We start from the raw sequence: 17,269 nt of genomic DNA, 5'->3' as shown, positions 1-17,269 counted from the left end.
GCTACCAGAGGACTGCTGAACTCATCTGGGGACAGAGATGGTCCACGGCTGTGCCGTCTAGCTGACAGGTTCCACTAGGACATCCAGACTCCTCGTACTTCAGTTTATTCACGTTATGTTTGGGAAAATAAACTTTCTCGTGGTAATCTGATTAATCAAGTGTGAGGCAAAAATAATACAGAAAGAATTTATAAGCAGCAAAGCTGATAAAATTAATGGAAAAACACACATCAAACATCAAATATTATTGTTAAAAAACTGAAAAATAAATATCTGCATTAGATATTGAAAGCTTGTAGGCTCACTGTAGATGATGCGAACCAGACACCGTTCGCTCGTCACATGAAAATGCCCCAGTGGCAAGAGTCTTCAAGGGGGTAAAGTCTCAGTGCAGTAAGAATTAACAGCCTGGCATAATATAAAACATCACAGTCAGCAGAGAGTGCGCACCTCCAGAAACGCATGCACGCGTTGCTGTTCATTCGTTCGCTCCTGTCCGGATTAGTCCGTTTTGCGGCCCGTTTCCTCCGCGGTGATGCCATGCCCTACACTACCGGTGGAGGTCGCTGTGGAGTACGTGGGCACACTATATTTGGTAAGAACGGATTTGAACTGCTCCAGTGTGGCGTCGGTGCGAACGCCTGTCGGGTCGAAGTGCGTTCGGCTGACACGGAATCCCGCCTCACTCAGGTACTGTAAGAACTTATTCAGCCTGTAGGAACAGACACGAATTAAGTAAGTCGTGTGTAATTACACATGTAAAACATTTTTAAACATTTAAAAACGATTTTACAGTCGAGAATCCCCATTAAGAGTTATTTTGTCCAAGAAGCGCTAGGCTTCTGGCAAACAACCCAACAACCTCAAATACACTTCCAGAATAGTTATATTTAACTTTTTACTATTAAAACAAGCAAACACATCATTCGTGCCACTTTCTAAAAGCTGATTTGGCCAGTAAATAATTTTGGTGTGGCATTGGACAGTAAACAAGGCCATTTCGGAAAGGCAGGGACTGCAGGCGCTCACTTGGGCATATTCATGCCGCGGATGCTGTGGCGATGGATGCTGTAGTAGAACGCGGGGTGCTCCAGCGAGGCCTCGGACCTCAGCTTCTTCACCAGTGTGCCCCCCTCCTCCGCAGTCTTCCTCTTGCCTGAGCAAGAAAACCAGTGAGAAAACATCATTGTTGCCAGTTCCACATGAACTGAGCCACAGACGTTGAACCAAACTCCTGGCGGAGGACCATTAGCGCAGCGTGGACAAGTAGCTGTGCCTTCTCACTCCACCACGCTGCAGCTGCACGACGCTCACCGAGTCCATTCTGGTGACACTCACAACCGAGAAAATGAACTTAAAATTAACAGAATGAGCTGAACGACTGGCACAACTCAGCAGTGCCTCTTCTACCTTTTTGTGCTCAAGACATTATGAAGTATAAACAGAACCACGTAGTATATGCGGGACCAAAATTCAAATCTAGCAGAATTTACGATGGAACAGCTAAGACACGTCTGTCTTCTTACACTGTGTCCATACCGAGATATGTGCTTGGCTAGTGGACAAACTATATTGCACTTAAACTGTATTTCACAAAGAAAAAAATGGAACTTTTGTCTCCATGGTCTTGATAAGTACTCCATACTGCCACCTAGAGGTCATTTAAGTCACCCAGCTGTTACACATGGATGGCTGCATATGTGTGTCCCTTCATGATACACTTGTGAAACTGCTGGAGTCCGTTCTTTCAAAAATAAAACCTCAAGTGTTTGTAGTGAAATGTTGTAGAGCTGGTGATATTAAGACTAAGGTTTGATTCCTGTGGCCCAGACGCACTGTCATACTCATAAATGTGTAAGTCACTTGATGTCTGCCAACTGATTTTAGCATTTATTGATAACATTATTTACATTTACAGGAATTACATGATGCTTTTATCCAAAGCAACTTACAATTATGACTGAACACAACTTGAATAATTGAGGGTTAAGGTTTTTGCTCAGGGGACCAACAGTGGCAACTTGGCGGGGGGGGGGGGGGGGGGACTTGAACCAGCAACCTTCTGATTACTTAGCCACTGAGTGACCGCTGTCCCTGTGGTATTAGCTACATAGGTTCAGAAAGGACACTCAGTGTAGCAGAGAGAATCTACACGATCATTACTCCAGTGTGTCTGAGGTCTGGTCAGTGTAGGGTTCCTACACTGAAAACCAAGAACAGCATCAGGGGAAAAAATGCGTCAGGAAGGAGACCGGATTACAGCTCACACGCGTCCAGCCGCATTCCCACCTGACTGGTCAACGGTGTCCGCTTCCTCCACCTTCTGTAGGGTTTTGATGACCACGCCACACTCCACTGAAACAAAAGCACCAATCAGGCAGTGACCAACAGAGAGCCAGTTGCTTCTAAATCAACAAATCCATATATACTTAAAGGGAAAATATTTTTTATTTTTGTCAGGAAATGGGAAACTGTTAACCTATTTTCATAGAATTCTACTTACAATATATTAATAATATACTATAAGAGATTTCTAAATATGTTATATAGAGATATTTTAAATATTGGTATTTGTGTATAAAGTTTATATAGTGTTAATTGTATTTATAGTGGTTTGTCTATACAGTGGTACTGGTGTATATAGTGTAAATAGTGGAATATTGTGTCTATATACTAGGTATATAGTGTATATAGTGGTATTTGTGTGTATAGTGGGTATATGTCTATGTAGTGGTACTGGTATATATAGTGGTATTTGTCTATATAGTGTGTATTTAGTGGTATTTGTGTATATAGTGGTACTGGTGTATATAGTGGTAAATGTCTATAGTGGTAGTGGTATATATAGTGGCATTTGTTTATATAGTGATATTTCTATATACAGTGTGTATATAGTGGTATATAGTGGGTATATAGTCTATATAGTGGTTATGGTCTATATAGTGGTACTGGTGTATATAGGTGGTATATAGTGTATGTCGTGTATAGTGGTATAAAGTGTGTATATAGTGGTATTTGTGTATATAACGTGTATATTGTGTGTATATAGTGGTATTTGTATATATAACGTATATGATGTGTGTATATAGTTGGTATATTTTGGTATATAGTGTGTATATAGTGGTATACAGCGTGTATATAGCGTGTATTGGTATATAGTGGTACTGGTCTATATAGTGGTATATATATATATATATATATATATATATATATATATATATATATATATATATATGTATGTATGTGTGTGTGTGTGTGTGTGTGTGTGTGTGTGTGTGTGTGTGTGTGTATTGATATATAGTACTGGTGTATACAGTGGTATTTGTGTATATAGTGGGTATAGGATGTGTATGTATATAGTGTGTATATAGTGGTATACAGCGTGTATATAGTGTGTAGATTGGTATATAGTGATATTTGTGTATATAGTGTGTATATAGTGGTATACAGCATAAATATAGTGTGTATATTGGTATATAATGGTACTGGTGTATATAGTGGTATTTGTGTATACAGCATATATATAGTGTGTATATTGGTATATAGTGGTACTGGTGTATATACTGGCATTTGTGTCTATAGTGGTATACAGCATATATATAGTGTGTATATTGGTATATAGTGGTACTGGTGTATATAGTGGTATTTGTGTATACAGCATATATATAGTGTGTATATTGGTATATAGTGGTACTGGTGTATATAGTGGCATTTGTGTCTATAGTGGTATACAGCATATATATAGTATGTATATTGGTATATAGTGGTACTGGTGTATGTAGTGGTATTTGTGTATATAGTGTGTATATTGGTATATAGTGGTACTGGTGTATATAGTGGCATTTGTGTCTATAGTGGTATACAGCATATATATAGTGTGTATATTGGTATATAGTGGTACTGGTGTATATAGTGGTATTTGTGTATATAGTGTATATATAGTGTGTATATTGGTATATAGTGGTACTGGTGTATGTAGTGGTATTTGTGTATATAGTGTGTATATAGTGGTATACAGCATAAATATAGTGTGTATATTGTTATATAATGGTACTGGTGTATATAGTGGTATTTGTGTATACAGCATATATATAGTGTGTATATTGGTATATAGTGGTACTGGTGTATATAGCGGCATTTGCGTCTATAGTGGTATACAGCATATATATAGTATGTATATTGGTATATAGTGGTACTGGTGTATATAGTGGTATTTGTGTATATAGTGTATATATAGTGTGTATATTGGTATATAGTGGTACTGGTGTATATAGTGGTATTTGTGTATATAGTGTATATATAGTGTATATATTGGTATATAGTGGTACTGGTGTATGTAGTAGTATTTGTGTATATAGTGTGTATGTTGGTATATAGTGGTACTGGTGTATATAGTGGCATTTGTGTCTATAGTGGTATACAGCATATATATAGTGTGTATATTGGTATATAGTGGTACTGGTGTATATAGTGGTATTTGTGTATATAGTGTGTATATAGTGGTATTTGTATATAGTGTGTATATTGGTATATAGTGGTACTGGTGTATATAGTGGTATTTGTGTATATAGTGTGTATATGATGTGTGTATATAGTGGTATACAGTATGTATATTGGTATATAGTGGTACTGGTGTATATAGTGGTATTTGTGTATATAGTGTGTATATAGTGGTATTTGTATATAGTGTGTATATTGGTATATAGTGGTACTGGTGTATATAGTGGTATTTGTGTATATAGTGTGTATATGATGTGTGTATATAGTGGTATACAGTATGTATATTGGTATATAGTGGTACTGGTGTATATAGTGTGTATAAAGTGGTATATAGTGTGCATATTGGTATATAGTGTGTATATTGGTATATAGTGGTATTTGTGTTTATAACGTGTATATATACTGGTATATAGTGGGTATATAGTTGGTATATTGTGGGATATAGTGTGTATATAGTGGTATACAGCATGTATATTGTGTGTATATAGTGATATTTCTATATATAGTGTGTATATAGTAGGTATATAGTCTATATAGTAGTTCTGGTGTATATAGGTGGTATATAGTGCATGTCGTGTATAGTGTGTATAGTGGTATAAAGTGTGTTTATATAGTGGTATTTGTGTATATAACGTGTATATTGGTATATAGTGGTACTGGTGTATATAGGTGGTATATAGTGCATGTCGTGTATAGTGTGTATAGTGGTATAAAGTGTGTTTATATAGTGGTATTTGTGTATATAACGTGTATATTGGTATATAGTGGTACTGGTGTATATAGGTGGTATATAGTGCATGTCGTGTATAGTGTGTATAGTGGTATAAAGTGTGTTTATATAGTGGTATTTGTGTATATAACGTGTATATTGGTATATAGTGGTACTGGTGTATATAGGTGGTATATAGTGCATGTCGTGTATAGTGTGTATAGTGGTATAAAGTGTGTTTATATAGTGGTATTTGTGTATATAACGTGTATATTGGTATATAGTGGTACTGGTGTATATAGGTGGTATATAGTGCATGTCGTGTATAGTGGTATAAAGTGTGTTTATATAGTGGTATTTGTGTATATAACGTGTATATTGGTATATAGTGGTACTGGTGTATATAGGTGGTATATAGTGCATGTCGTGTATAGTGTGTATAGTGGTATAAAGTGTGTTTATATAGTGGTATTTGTGTATATAACGTGTATATTGGTATATAGTGGTACTGGTGTATATAGGTGGTATATAGTGCATGTCGTGTATAGTGGTATAAAGTGTGTTTATATAGTGGTATTTGTGTACATAACGTGTATATTGTGGCATATGTCTATACAGTGGTACTGGGGATGGACGGACATACCCTGGTTGGTGAGAAGCGAGTGGCCAGTGACAGAGAAGGACTTAAGTGTGGTGCAGTCGGCCTCACAGATGAGTGTCTTCACCAGCGGCTGGACGTCATCCATGCTGTGCTGCACAGCCGCCACCAGCATCCGCCTGAGGAACCCAGTGTTGAAGAGGGACCCCGACCTGGCACGCATGGAGGGGGGGGAGACGGGCTTTGATCGGAGGCACAGACACCACCGGATTGGTTAACCAATGCGTGAATGAGGGAGTGAGTGCACTGGTGAACAGACGAAGGAGGACTAGAAGCGAACCAGAGAGGGCCGAGCTCCACCGCCGTCTTGCCTGGCATGCCGCTGTGGCACTGACAGGGTAGCTGTCTGTACAGGTTCTCTGTAGAGGACACGAATCCACAGCATGAGCACATCATATACAGTGTGCAGACTACAGCTTGTACTGGGAGCAGTGTGTGTAGCGCCTGTAGCGAGTGCGTGCGGCTGTAGTCATGCCGCAGCGTTTGTGGGTGGTGCTACAGTGGGACTGACCCTCCACCATGTTGCCAGGGTGGAGGAAAACCCTCTCCTCGCACCACTGGCAGTGCAGTAGCTGCTGCAGCTTCTTGGCCGTCTCGTCAGCCTGCGTGGGCCCACGCAGAACCCGGACCACCACCAGCACAAAGTGCTCCAACGCCACGGCCAGCAGCACCTCCACGCCTTTATTGCAGCGCGCTGCAGCCCTGCCCACACACACACACACACACACACACACACACACACACACACACACACACACACACACACACACAGGTTCTTGGATCTGCAGCACATAGCTTGGCTCCTGTGTAAGCGCTTGTGTGTAGTGACTGTAGTTCCTGTGCAAGTTGTGTTGTAGCTGTAGCTGTTTCTCTTGTGCAAGTGTGTGTGTGTGTGTGTGTGTGTTGTAGCTGTAGCCATTTCTCCTGTGCAAGAAAGTTGCTGTGTGTGTATGTGTGTGTGTGTGTGCGTATGTGTGAGTGCGCGTATGTGTGAGTGCGCGTGTGTGTGAGTGCGCGTGTGTGTGAGTGTGAGAGTGTGCGTGTGTGTGTGTGAGAGTGTGCGTGTGTGTGTGAGTGTGCGTGTGTGTGAGAGTGTGTGTGTGCGTATGTGTGTGTGTGTGTGTGTGTGTGCGTATGTGTGAGTGCGCGTATGTGTGAGTGCGCGTATGTGTGAGTGCGCGTATGTGAGTGCGCGTATGTGTGAGTGCGCGTATGTGTGAGTGCGCGTGTGTGTGTGTGCGAGAGTGTGTGTGTGTGCGAGTGTGTGTGAGAGTGTGCGTGTGCGAGTGTGCGTGAGAGTGTGCGTGTGTGTGTGTGTGCGTGTGTGTGTGTGCGCGTATGTGTGAGAGTGTGTGTGTGAGAGCTCCCAGCTGTAGTTGGCTGCCGCTGCTCCACCTGGCTATGGCGGCAGTCACCACGCGTGCTGCCAGCTCTCTGTAGTACTCCGTCCTCACGATCTGACAGCCGTAATGGCGCAGCGTGACGTTCAGGGATTTGGAATAGAGCGAGCCCGTATCCGTCGACGTCACCGAGACGATGCCCAAGTTGCGTACGTTACGGAACGCGGCGTCCAGGTAGTTCACAGCAGTGCCGAACGGGTCCAGGTGTCTGACATCATAAAACAGGAAATGGACTTGAGTTGACCTTAAAATTCTGAAAGGATCCACCCATTACTGAATAATCATGCACCCTGACCCCCCACCCTCCACTCACATGTAGTCAAAGGGTCTCAGGTGCATGATGACATTGGCGTCCATCTTGGTCACCTCCACCGTGGTGATGGGGGCTTCGCCCTCTGCTGGCGCCTCCTGTTGCCGTGGGATACGGCCGCCCTCCCCCCGGATGTGGTTGAGGCAGCAGTTCTCCTTGATCATCTTCACGCAGGCCTCGTTGATGTCGTTGATCGTCACTTTAACAGCACTGCGCAGGTGCTTGGCCCACTGCAGACCCATAATGCCTACACAGGACAACGAGTGGATAACAGAGCACGCACAACACTGGATCAGGCCAAACAGCGTCCACAAGCACTAATCAGAACTTAAATATCTCCACTGCTTGGCATATCGCAATCAGGCATAAATGACCAAGACCTAAAAAAATACTTAAGAGCAAAAAGATCCTGACTTATCAACCAAACTGTTTATTCCACTCATGGAGAGAGAGCCCCACCTGTAGCTCCGAATGCATCCAGACATTCCAGCGGACTCCTTTCCTCTGCGAGGACTGCGAGTGAGCAAAATACAAGCTGCCTGGAAGACCAATGAAAAGAAAGCCTCAGGTCACATGGATGGAGCCAGAGCATGTGTGTGTGCGTGTGTGTGAGATATAATGCTGCACTGGGACTTTCACCGGTTGGTCTTCATCTTGCGGTTGAAGTAGGTGTCTGTTTTCTGGGGTGTGTTGTGGTTGGGCATCAGTTGCACATTGGTGCCAAGTTCTTTCATGATCTCATAGGTCTGACCACCTGGGACTGAGAGAGAGAGAGACAGGCAGAGGGTAAGGAAAACAGAGAGAGATGGACAGGATCCCAGACAGCTGTTATTTTCCCATCTAGTTCCTTTCTGTCTCCTAGCTGTGCTATCAAAGAATGTCACAGAAGAGCGAGGCCGAGACAGGCTCCTTACCTGGCTCCTCGTACAGAACGTCGGAGGTGCCTGAATAGCTGGCCTCGGTCTCACCCTTGTTGATATGGCGTTTCAGGTGGCTGATCATGTCGGTCTTTCGAGCAATAGTGACCGAGCACACTACACAATGGTAGTGAGCTACCAGCCGGGCTTGAGCCTAGATAACACACACACACACACACACACACACACACACACACACACACGTGAGCAGACAACACACACGTGAGGAGACAACACACACACGTGAGGAGACCACACACGAGGAGAAGGCGCGTGCACGCGCACACAGGGTCATGTGAGGAGACGACACACACAGAAACGTGAGGAGGCAGAATAGCAGGTCTCAAAATCTCAACCAAAAACAGGCACAACCAGTCATGAACAATAAACAAACAATAACAAGGTTGAACAGTGGCCTGGAAACCTTCATGTCTCTCTCCTCTCATCCTCAGAAAGGTGTGACGCGCATACACTAACGAACTGTAGTCCCACGTCCCAACATTCCATTTCTCCTGGCTGCTTCCTCACGGCGTGCAATGAATTACACGCGTGATCATGTGACCGAAGACGCGGGTTTTTGGGGCGTCAGGAGGAAAAACATGACTCACCTGGTCTATGCCGAGACTGGCCCTCATCTGTCTGCAGGCCAGGTGACAGATACACATCCTCTGACCTGTGAAGCCCAATGCGAATATTCATGAGCACCAAACCCTAACCCAATGCGAATATTCACGAGCACCACAGACTTCCTCACGCATTATAAATAATTATAACAAATATCTGACAGTGTTTCGATATGTGTGGACAATTCAATTACCTTCAAATTCCACATAAACTTTCCAGTGAAGGTTCTGTAGGTGACGTCTCAGTTTGTGGCTGTAACAGGCCTTGAACTTCTCCTCTGGACATAATGGGCAAGATTTCCTACCAGCTGCAGGGTTGATCACGCACACACACACATACACACACACATACACACATACACACACACACACACACACACACACACACACACACACACACACACACAGCTGCTATGTAACGCTTAATGCCTGTACTGGAGTTACAGCATAGGTAGGGGTTTGGGGAGGTCAACCCAGGTCTCCTTTACCTCCATTCAAGTCCACTAGTGTCTCCAGGCCTTCTAGTGTAGCCTGGATGGACGCGTGTCTCTCTGAAACAGACATAAGCCAGTAGAGTGATTTATTTAACGATGCCTCAGTGATATCAGCGGAGAAACCAAAATCAGCCGTTACCTGATGTTGTGGAGGCAAGTGTTTGTCCTTGACTGTCCTCTGCCTTCACTTTACTCAAAGTGACATCATCGACGGTCAGCTTCTGGTCTTCAGATGCTGATTGTGGTTTCACTGAGTCGTCTGCTAAACCAGGCACACAAAATCAAGCAACAATGCATTTCAATTACACTGAAACACTTGCAGGAAATACATTCTTTGGGCAACTGTTCTGCAGACAATTTTTTTTAATTCGTCAAAATATTGTGGTTAGCTCTAAATCACTACTCTTCAATGTAGACAGACAGGATAGACAGGACACACACACTTTTTGTTTTGTTTTTTTCGAACTGTGGGCACATTGTAGTATCGAATTAAAGCGTGGCGCGCCCCCATGCGTCACACGAGGGAAGGGCCCTATGGCGGAGCTCCGCAGTCGGACCACTACAGTTCAACCCAACTGCTTCTTCTTGTGTCTTGTACAGTTTTACCAGAGCCTGAACATCCCCACATTGTGCACAGCAAGCGAATGACCTCACTGTCGTCGACTGCATAAAGATAGGTAAGCATATGCTCGTCATTTGCGTTATTTGTGCCTATAGGTCCTGTGGTGGAGCTCCGTGAGGACGCCCTTATTTACTTCTGCAGTTTCTTAAAGTCGTGTTAGAAGCACGTTTAGTGCTACAGCGTAGCGTCGACGAGATTAGCGCAAATTTACACAATCCCGGTTCTCTTTAACGCGGTATTAGCACGGACAGAATCGAAGCATCTTGCCTTCAATATCGGCGGCCTCCCGGTGAAGCTGCACGGTGACCCCTTCCTTGCGCTCCGCCATCTTTCCCACGTTAACTGCGTAACCGGTCATCGGCACTACGCAGGCAGCGTAGGTTTACGGAAGGGGGCGGTGTCGGGCTGTGACGCGGGCGTGTGGGCGTGGCCACGCGTTTGTTTTGACGGGATTAGGAGACGCAGAGAAGGCTGTGACAGGGCAGAAGGGAAGACGACGGAGTCTAGCTACACGCTGGGGCTGCTGGGACTGTAACTTGCGTTTGCAGACGGACTCATCTGCGTTCGCGGTGTGGCTTTTTGTTTTGGGTTTTAATGTCGCTGACATTGTGGAGGAGGACGCCCGTGCACTTGCTACATTGCCACTAAATCAGTAAATCCGTTTTGGACGTATAATCTGTCACATTCAGGTTATATTTATTTAACTGTGTTAAATACAACCTTTGATCCTAAATCAGGGCTGGCCAGGTCCGGTGTTGGTGAAGTGTCGGATTACAGGCTACTTCCAATCCTAATACTAATCCCACATGATCCCGTTAATTTTATTCGTCACTACCTTCTTAATATTTGAGCCAGTTGTGCCAGATTAGGGTTGGAACTGGACTTGGACACCTCTAGCCTAGATGTTGGGACATCTTAAACTAAACTGGTCTTAAAACCAATTAACCAAATAAAGTAAATTTATAAAGACTTTTAAATGAAAGACTTTTAAATGAATTAAAATGTCTAACTGTTAATGTAAGGCACCATGAAGTGAATTAAAATATTCAAATTTAAATATTTAAATTTGAGTTAAATTTTGTTATAGCAACAAAATGGCTAGTCCCTTTTGAGTTTGCTTTTTTGAATAAACTGTTGTTTTATCTACCATCTCTGTGTTTCACGATGCGACTCTCATCTTCTCAGTCATTTGTAACAGGTGCCTAATGCCTTCTCCCGATTGCCTACAGGGGGCGATGTCCAGATTGGGTGTGGTGTGTGGGGGCTCACGTGGCATTGGCCGGGCAGTTGCCCAGTTGCTGGCACAGAAGGGTCACAGGGTCGTGGTGGTCTCCAGAAACCAAGAAGCAGCCCTGGGGACAGCGGAATCACTTCCTGGAGGTGGATCCCTTTATAACTGGAGTAGTTTCAGTTCTCTGCAAAGATTATTTAACATCAGCCAAGATGCGGCAGTAACTGCCAACTGTTTTCTTTTTAGCGTCTTTACTATTTTCATACAGAACCCGTCTGAAACTTTCTAGTCCCACTAGAGTTCCGTTTTGGTAAACCCAGAGAGCATTTTTGAGTGACTGCACTGTGTATGTGTTCACCTACAGTGGCTCACGTGGGCCTCAGCTGTGACGTGTCCAGAGAGCACGATGTTCAGAGTGTGTTTGAGACCATCACCAGCACGTGTGGCCCTGTGGACTACCTGGTGAACGCAGCAGGAATTATCAGGTGATGGCACACCAACATGCGTGTGTGTTTTTGGTCATAAATGTGATTGTACACCAACATACATGTGGGGGTTTTGGTCATAAAGCGTGATTTCTCGCCTGCGTGCGTGCGTTTTTGGTCCTAAGCGCGCTTTCACGCCCACATGCGTGCCTTTTTGGTCATGCCTTATTAAAGACCCATTTTGCGTTTCTCCTTGTTGCACTGAAGTTGTGAGCCAGTTCATTAACAAAAAAGACGTCACTTTGGGTTTTGCACACAAACGTTTATGGTGTGATTGTGGACAGTACACAGGCGTGGACAATAAACGCAGCCATAAACGGGCACATGTCTGATTTTGCTGTTTACCCGATTCTTTGTGGGTTTCATGTAGAGATGCGTTATTATTGAGGAGTAAATCTGAAGACATCGGCTCTGTTCTTCATACGAACCTGCTGGGCTCCATGCTTACGTGTAAGGCTGCGCTACGGAGCATGCTTAGTAAAGGAGGGGCCATTGTCAACATAGGTGAGTCCTTACCTGACCAGACCAATACAACATAACTTATATTCTTTACACTGATTCTAGAACAAGGTCCCTCTTTGGGATGCAAGTATAAAAATGAAAACTGATGAACTGATTTGATATGATATATATATATATATATATATATATATATATATATATATATATATATATATATATATATATATATATACCCTAATATATAATGAACTGATTTGATATGATGTATATACCCTAATATATAATGAACTGATGAACTGATTTGATATAAGATAAGAAAGGTGCTAGTAACACGCAGATCAAGGGTTTGATTCCCAGGGGACACACATGCTGTAATACTTATAAATATGTAAGCGGCTCTGGATAATGGCATACGAGCATATGCCAAAAGCTGTAAATAATCTATTTGCCACCAGGTGGCGACAGAGTTCCATTATTTCTTAGGAGTCTGCTCTCAGTACATCGTGGCTGTGGCAACGAGGCGTTTTTTTTTATTATTTTTAAAAAAAATATATGTTCATTATGCGCTTGTGCGTATTGGTGGATTTTTAAATTCTGTAAATGTCCTTTAAGCCTGACAGTGTGGTCCTAGAGAAATATTTATCAATCAGTGCATAGACTATGTGTAAACAGAGGTCAGAGTCATTTCCTGTGTGTTTGTATTAATCAGACGTTCTGTAAATCTTCTGTGGATGTTGATGGAATGTTGTCTCAGGCTCGCTGGTGGGTATGAAAGGCAACGCTGGCCAGTGTGCGTACAGTGCCAGCAAAGCCGGCCTGGAGGGTTTCTCCCGGTCCCTGGCTAAAGAGGTGGCCTCCCGGAGCATTCGAGTCAATCTGGTGGCTCCAGGTAGTCTCATCTCGTCTTGTCTCGTCTGTTTTCTTCTATTTCTCCTGTACTTCAGTACTTCAGTCTCAGGTGGCCTCTCAGTTCCACATACACTCACTAACCACTTTACTAGATATGCCCTGCGCAGAGTCAGAAACTCTACACCACGTGCCCAGTTATGGGTGACCATCCACCAAATAACCACCAATGGTCAAAAAATGCGTCCGGTTCGGTATTTTTCTGGAAAACCAGTGCCAACTCGGCAGTGGCACTGACGCACGTAACAACTACCAGCAACTCTGCTGTGCCTAACAGTCCTAAGAGCACCACGTCCAACCTGACGTCACGGTCACTGCTGGATTGGAACGGTCCACCTCCCAGTTCGTGTCCAGTCAGCAGTGACCAGTGACGAGGAAGGAGGAAGAGTGTGACTGACAGATGCCCCACAGTCTGTCGCTGTACGGTGAAGTCCTCCTAAAAGTCGGGTAGGCGCAGGGTTGGTCTTTCTAATTAGGTTGCTGGCGAGTGTGCAGGTCAGTGTCTAAAAATGAGTTGCCATTAATACAGTGTAATAACTGTGTTTATTTAAGTGGGGGATTTCTCTCTGGAGAGTCTAACATGCATGTGCCTGACACCCGACCACACGCTCCACTCAACATATACATACAGTTATAACTTGTTTCAGTTTGGCTGTAATATTTATTCAGTTTCAAGATGGAGTGTCAAATATAAGTTGTTCTGGTTCTGACACCCCCTCCCTTTTTAAAATAACTGACTCATGGTCTGAGATGTATGTCTCTTCGTGTAAACGTATCTGCGTGTCTCTCTGTCCATGTACACGTATCTGCGCATGTCTGCCTAGCCATGTATGTCTCCATGCATATGTCTCTCTGTAGGTCTCTCTATCCATGCATGGTGTTGTTTGAGTGTTGGGTCTTGATGCCCCCTCCCCTGTGACCTACTCAGGGCTCATCCAAACAGACATGACCGCAGGCCTGAGAGAGGAAGACGAACGCAGGCGGATTCCTCTGGGGCGTTTCGGCCAGCCGGAGGAGGTGGCCCAGGCTGTGCTGTTCCTCTTAGAGACGCCCTACGTCACAGGACAGGTGTTGCTGGTGGATGGTGGACTGCATCTGGCCCTGTAGCACCCTGGTGCAGTTGGTTCCACCTTTAATCCCTGCCCTCCGCACGGCACCGGTGGTACGGTCCCTGGCCTAAACCTGTAGTGTGAAAACCCTACCACTTGAGGTCTCTGTTTGTAAAGGTGAATGACGTTTGTTGATGTCAGCAATGGTCAGTCGTGTCCTTTTAACATTCAGGAATGTTTTGTCTTCAAAATGGTTCTTTTACAAGCTTCACCAAACGGTTTGGATATACTGCTTTTAAATGGACGCTCAGTCTCAGTCACTGAGCAGAGAGAGAAAAACTCAGGCGATGACCGAGTGACGGTGAGAGCTTTAGTTAGTCCTCGACGCTCACATGTTAAAATACAAAACCTACAACCACATTTTGGTCGTCATTTTTTTAAGTCTCCCTTTTCATGGGAGTTTTGCACACACACACACACACACACAGCTGGCCGCATTAAGTTTTATTTTTAGCTCCTTCAGATTTTTTTTGGGTGGGGTGTGTGTGTGTGTCAGCCTACAACTGCAACTGCCTACAACTGAGGTCATAGGTCAGCCGCAAGCATACGAGCTCTCTACACCCATTACGGCCACCAAAGCAGCTGATTTTGTAATGTTAAATAAAACTAAACTTCAGTGGTGTGTCTGCATTCATAGCTTTGAGGCTCCTGGACAGAGTTTAATTCCTTAATTGGCAGGTTTTGTAAAGGACGACCATCAGACGAGGACAGCCTGTCTACACCCCGTTGTCTAGTCTTTAAAAGATACAGACACAACACCAAAGACCTTCTAAAGACCCCTCATCATGTAAACATGCACAATACAAAACACACAACAGCTTCTGTATTCTAGCATTTAAATGTGAATTAGTCAATATCCAGTTTTCCTGCTCGTAGACCCAAAGCTGCTTTGTTATACCAAACTATTAAAGGGTTTAAGATGTGTTTTTACGAAAGAGGTGCTTTCATTCCAGGTTCAGTACTTTCAAAGACCTTTATTTATATTGGTGTTCATAAACCAGAACAGAGTCGGGAGAGTGTTCAGATACACAGGTGCAGGTTGGCTTTCATCGTGAGGCCCGTTAGACAGCAGTAACTGAGGGCAAACATTTGAAAAAGGCAAAAGATATTGCAACACTTGTGTGAGTACATACTATATAGCCATATGTTTAGATACATTATCAAAATACATTGCAAGCCTTAATGATGTGCAAATTGTATAACAATCCAACAGCCCAACAAACAGTTTGACTCCAATTCATTGTAAGTACCAGAGTTGCATATGTGAATATATATTAATATGAAGGAAAAAAAAAAAAAAAAGATTTAAGTGACTTGTGATGGCAGTACGTAGTTCATCATTAAATAAAGCCTGTGTTTAAATCTCTGAGAATAAAGTCACTAATATAATTTAATGCGTCTGTAAATACTGTTTTCCTTTGACCTTTTCTGGAAATGTAGTCATGTGCACGTAGACACACGTGTCTGCTTCCATGATTCCAAACTTTAAAACAAACTTCAGTTTTATAATATCCAGCATATTCATGCATTTTCCCCACTGCTAATTTCTATAACGTTAATTCCTTATATCCACTTTTTTTGACGTGATGTTCACTCAATGAGTGACAGCATAATCTCCTTCGTGCCCTTTGCAGATGCTCCTGCCCACATACAGACCACACTGGCTTTTATTATCCCACAGAAACACACAGGAAACGTGTCACTTTAAAACCGTCCTTCAACCTCACATCAGCCTCGTTAGCCACTTCAGCAATCCCTCACGACCAAAATCACAAACAAACAATAAAATAGAAAGTGAAAAATAAGGCCTGGCCTTGTGCAACGTCTACCAAACTTGTATCCATTATTCTGGATCCAGATTAAGCGGCTGTCCATGGAAGTGTGTTTTCTGTGACTACACCCAGACTGCTGGGGTTGACCTAGAAAAAAACCCCAAAACCAAATGACGACGCGTGAACACCCTCACCGCTGAGCTTTGGATGCGTGTGTAAAAACTCCTCCCACACCCCTCCAAACACACAGTCACCCCTTTACACAGAAAAGAACGGAAAGAACAGACCCCCCCCCGCAGCCCAGGAGAAGGAAATGAGGTGCTGCATAATACAAGGGCTTACATGTTGGCACCATAGCAACACATGCAGAACTACATGCAACTCCTTTATTATTTGCAATGAATAATCTTTTTTCTCTTTTATTGAATTAAGCAATTTGATATGGTTAATAATCTCCCAGGCACTGTTTGTGAAATAATCCAGCAAAGGCAGAACAAGGTGATCATGGGTACAGCACCATCCCCCTCAAACCAGGCTGTTCTGGTGTGTGTGTGTGTGTGTGTGTGTGTGTGTGTGTGCGCGCAGACCGAGTCATCTTAGAAGCAGTCTGACCTCACTATTGCCACACACTTCCCCTCTGCCCATCAAGAAAGACAGCAAGAATCTTCCCACCGCAAACTGGCGTCTCTCAGCACAAACTGACCGGCCGACCGGCTTCTGAACAGGTTCTACCGGACGGCAAAAAGGGTTCGGTTCCTCTGGTTGAAGTCGGGGGGGAGGGGGGTGGCACTGGGGTCAAAGGGGTACGTGTTCGCGGGGTCAGGCCCGAGGCTGGCTCCCCCTACAGGTCGTCGCTCTCCACCAGGGTGCCCGGAGGCAGGGGGCTGGAGTCGGGGAAGAAGGCAGCCTTCACGTCCAGACCTCGCTCGGTCAGAGCGGCGTAGCGGCTGGCGGATGGACGCACCTTCTTCAGCTTCGGGGGGTGCGTCTGCTGCCACTGGGCTGGAAAGAGACATTTTAGGCAGGAGAGGACAGCCATTTAGTTTTTTAAAACTGTTTTTTTTTTTTGTT

General features: G+C 43.9%; 3 protein-coding genes across 16 annotated transcripts in view; 1 reads left to right on the top strand and 2 right to left on the bottom strand.

Moving 5' to 3' along the window:
* Positions 1 to 89: 89 nt before the first annotated feature.
* trmt1l (tRNA methyltransferase 1-like) lies at positions 90 to 10,570 on the bottom strand. 2 transcript variants are annotated; one of them, XM_035524375.2, is made up of 16 exons: positions 10,501 to 10,570; positions 9,751 to 9,870; positions 9,606 to 9,668; positions 9,312 to 9,425; positions 9,103 to 9,167; positions 8,492 to 8,648; positions 8,217 to 8,337; positions 8,037 to 8,116; positions 7,581 to 7,824; positions 7,263 to 7,475; positions 6,379 to 6,569; positions 6,148 to 6,226; positions 5,853 to 6,019; positions 2,290 to 2,355; positions 1,030 to 1,156; positions 90 to 712 (listed from the first exon to the last, which is right to left on the bottom strand). In XM_035524375.2, the coding sequence occupies exons 1-16, from the start codon at positions 10,559 to 10,561 to the stop codon at positions 502 to 504; spliced, it is 2,079 nt and encodes a 692-aa protein (XP_035380268.1). In that variant the 5' UTR covers positions 10,562 to 10,570; the 3' UTR covers positions 90 to 501. The 2 variants fall into 2 exon arrangements, with proteins under 2 accessions (XP_035380268.1, XP_026871725.2); XM_027015924.3 differs by having other exon boundaries at positions 9,751 to 9,873; positions 10,501 to 10,564.
* cbr4 (carbonyl reductase 4) lies at positions 10,140 to 15,820 on the top strand. Of its 4 annotated transcripts, none has more exons than XM_035524376.2 (6): positions 10,140 to 10,288; positions 11,463 to 11,613; positions 11,829 to 11,949; positions 12,320 to 12,453; positions 13,166 to 13,300; positions 14,246 to 15,820. In XM_035524376.2, the coding sequence occupies exons 2-6, from the start codon at positions 11,469 to 11,471 to the stop codon at positions 14,422 to 14,424; spliced, it is 714 nt and encodes a 237-aa protein (XP_035380269.1). In that variant the 5' UTR covers positions 10,140 to 10,288; positions 11,463 to 11,468; the 3' UTR covers positions 14,425 to 15,820. The 4 variants fall into 4 exon arrangements, with proteins under 4 accessions (XP_035380269.1, XP_026871728.2, XP_026871729.2 ...); XM_027015927.3 differs by lacking the exon at positions 10,140 to 10,288 and adding an exon at positions 10,672 to 10,922; XM_027015928.3 differs by lacking the exon at positions 10,140 to 10,288 and adding an exon at positions 10,673 to 10,885.
* The window catches only part of palld (palladin, cytoskeletal associated protein), a 65,758-nt gene continuing 63,869 nt past the window's right edge, over positions 15,381 to 17,269 (bottom strand). For all 10 annotated transcript variants that reach the window (XM_035524369.2, XM_081717030.1, XM_035524370.2 and 7 more), the window contains one exon: positions 15,381 to 17,200. In XM_035524369.2, coding sequence (XP_035380262.1) covers positions 17,040 to 17,200 — 161 coding nt within the window. In that variant the 3' untranslated portion in view covers positions 15,381 to 17,039. The remainder of the gene's footprint in view (positions 17,201 to 17,269) is intronic.

This window comes from Electrophorus electricus, chromosome 7 (genome assembly GCF_041902795.1).
Source record: "Electrophorus electricus isolate QZ-2024a chromosome 7, ASM4190279v1, whole genome shotgun sequence".
NCBI classification, from domain to species: Eukaryota; Metazoa; Chordata; class Actinopteri; order Gymnotiformes; family Gymnotidae; genus Electrophorus; species Electrophorus electricus.
This window is presented reverse-complemented; position numbering and strand designations above follow the sequence as displayed.

Bases quoted from the DNA above. Each gene is read 5' to 3' on its own strand.
- cbr4 (XM_035524376.2), top strand. From the start codon at position 11,469: ATGTCCAGATTGGGTGTGGTGTGTGGGGGCTCACGTGGCATTGGCCGG. The intron at 11,614-11,828 runs GTGGATCCCTTT...GTTCACCTACAG, and splicing joins AGCGGAATCACTTCCTGGAG to TGGCTCACGTGGGCCTCAGC. The intron at 12,454-13,165 runs GTGAGTCCTTAC...ATGTTGTCTCAG, and splicing joins AGGGGCCATTGTCAACATAG to GCTCGCTGGTGGGTATGAAA.
- trmt1l (XM_027015924.3), bottom strand. From the start codon at position 10,561: ATGGCGGAGCGCAAGGAAGGGGTCACCGTGCAGCTTCACCGGGAGGCC. The intron at 9,426-9,605 runs GTAAAGGAGACC...TCAACCCTGCAG, and splicing joins ACTAGTGGACTTGAATGGAG to CTGGTAGGAAATCTTGCCCA. The intron at 6,020-6,147 runs GTTCGCTTCTAG...CATGCGTGCCAG, and splicing joins GTGGAGCTCGGCCCTCTCTG to GTCGGGGTCCCTCTTCAACA.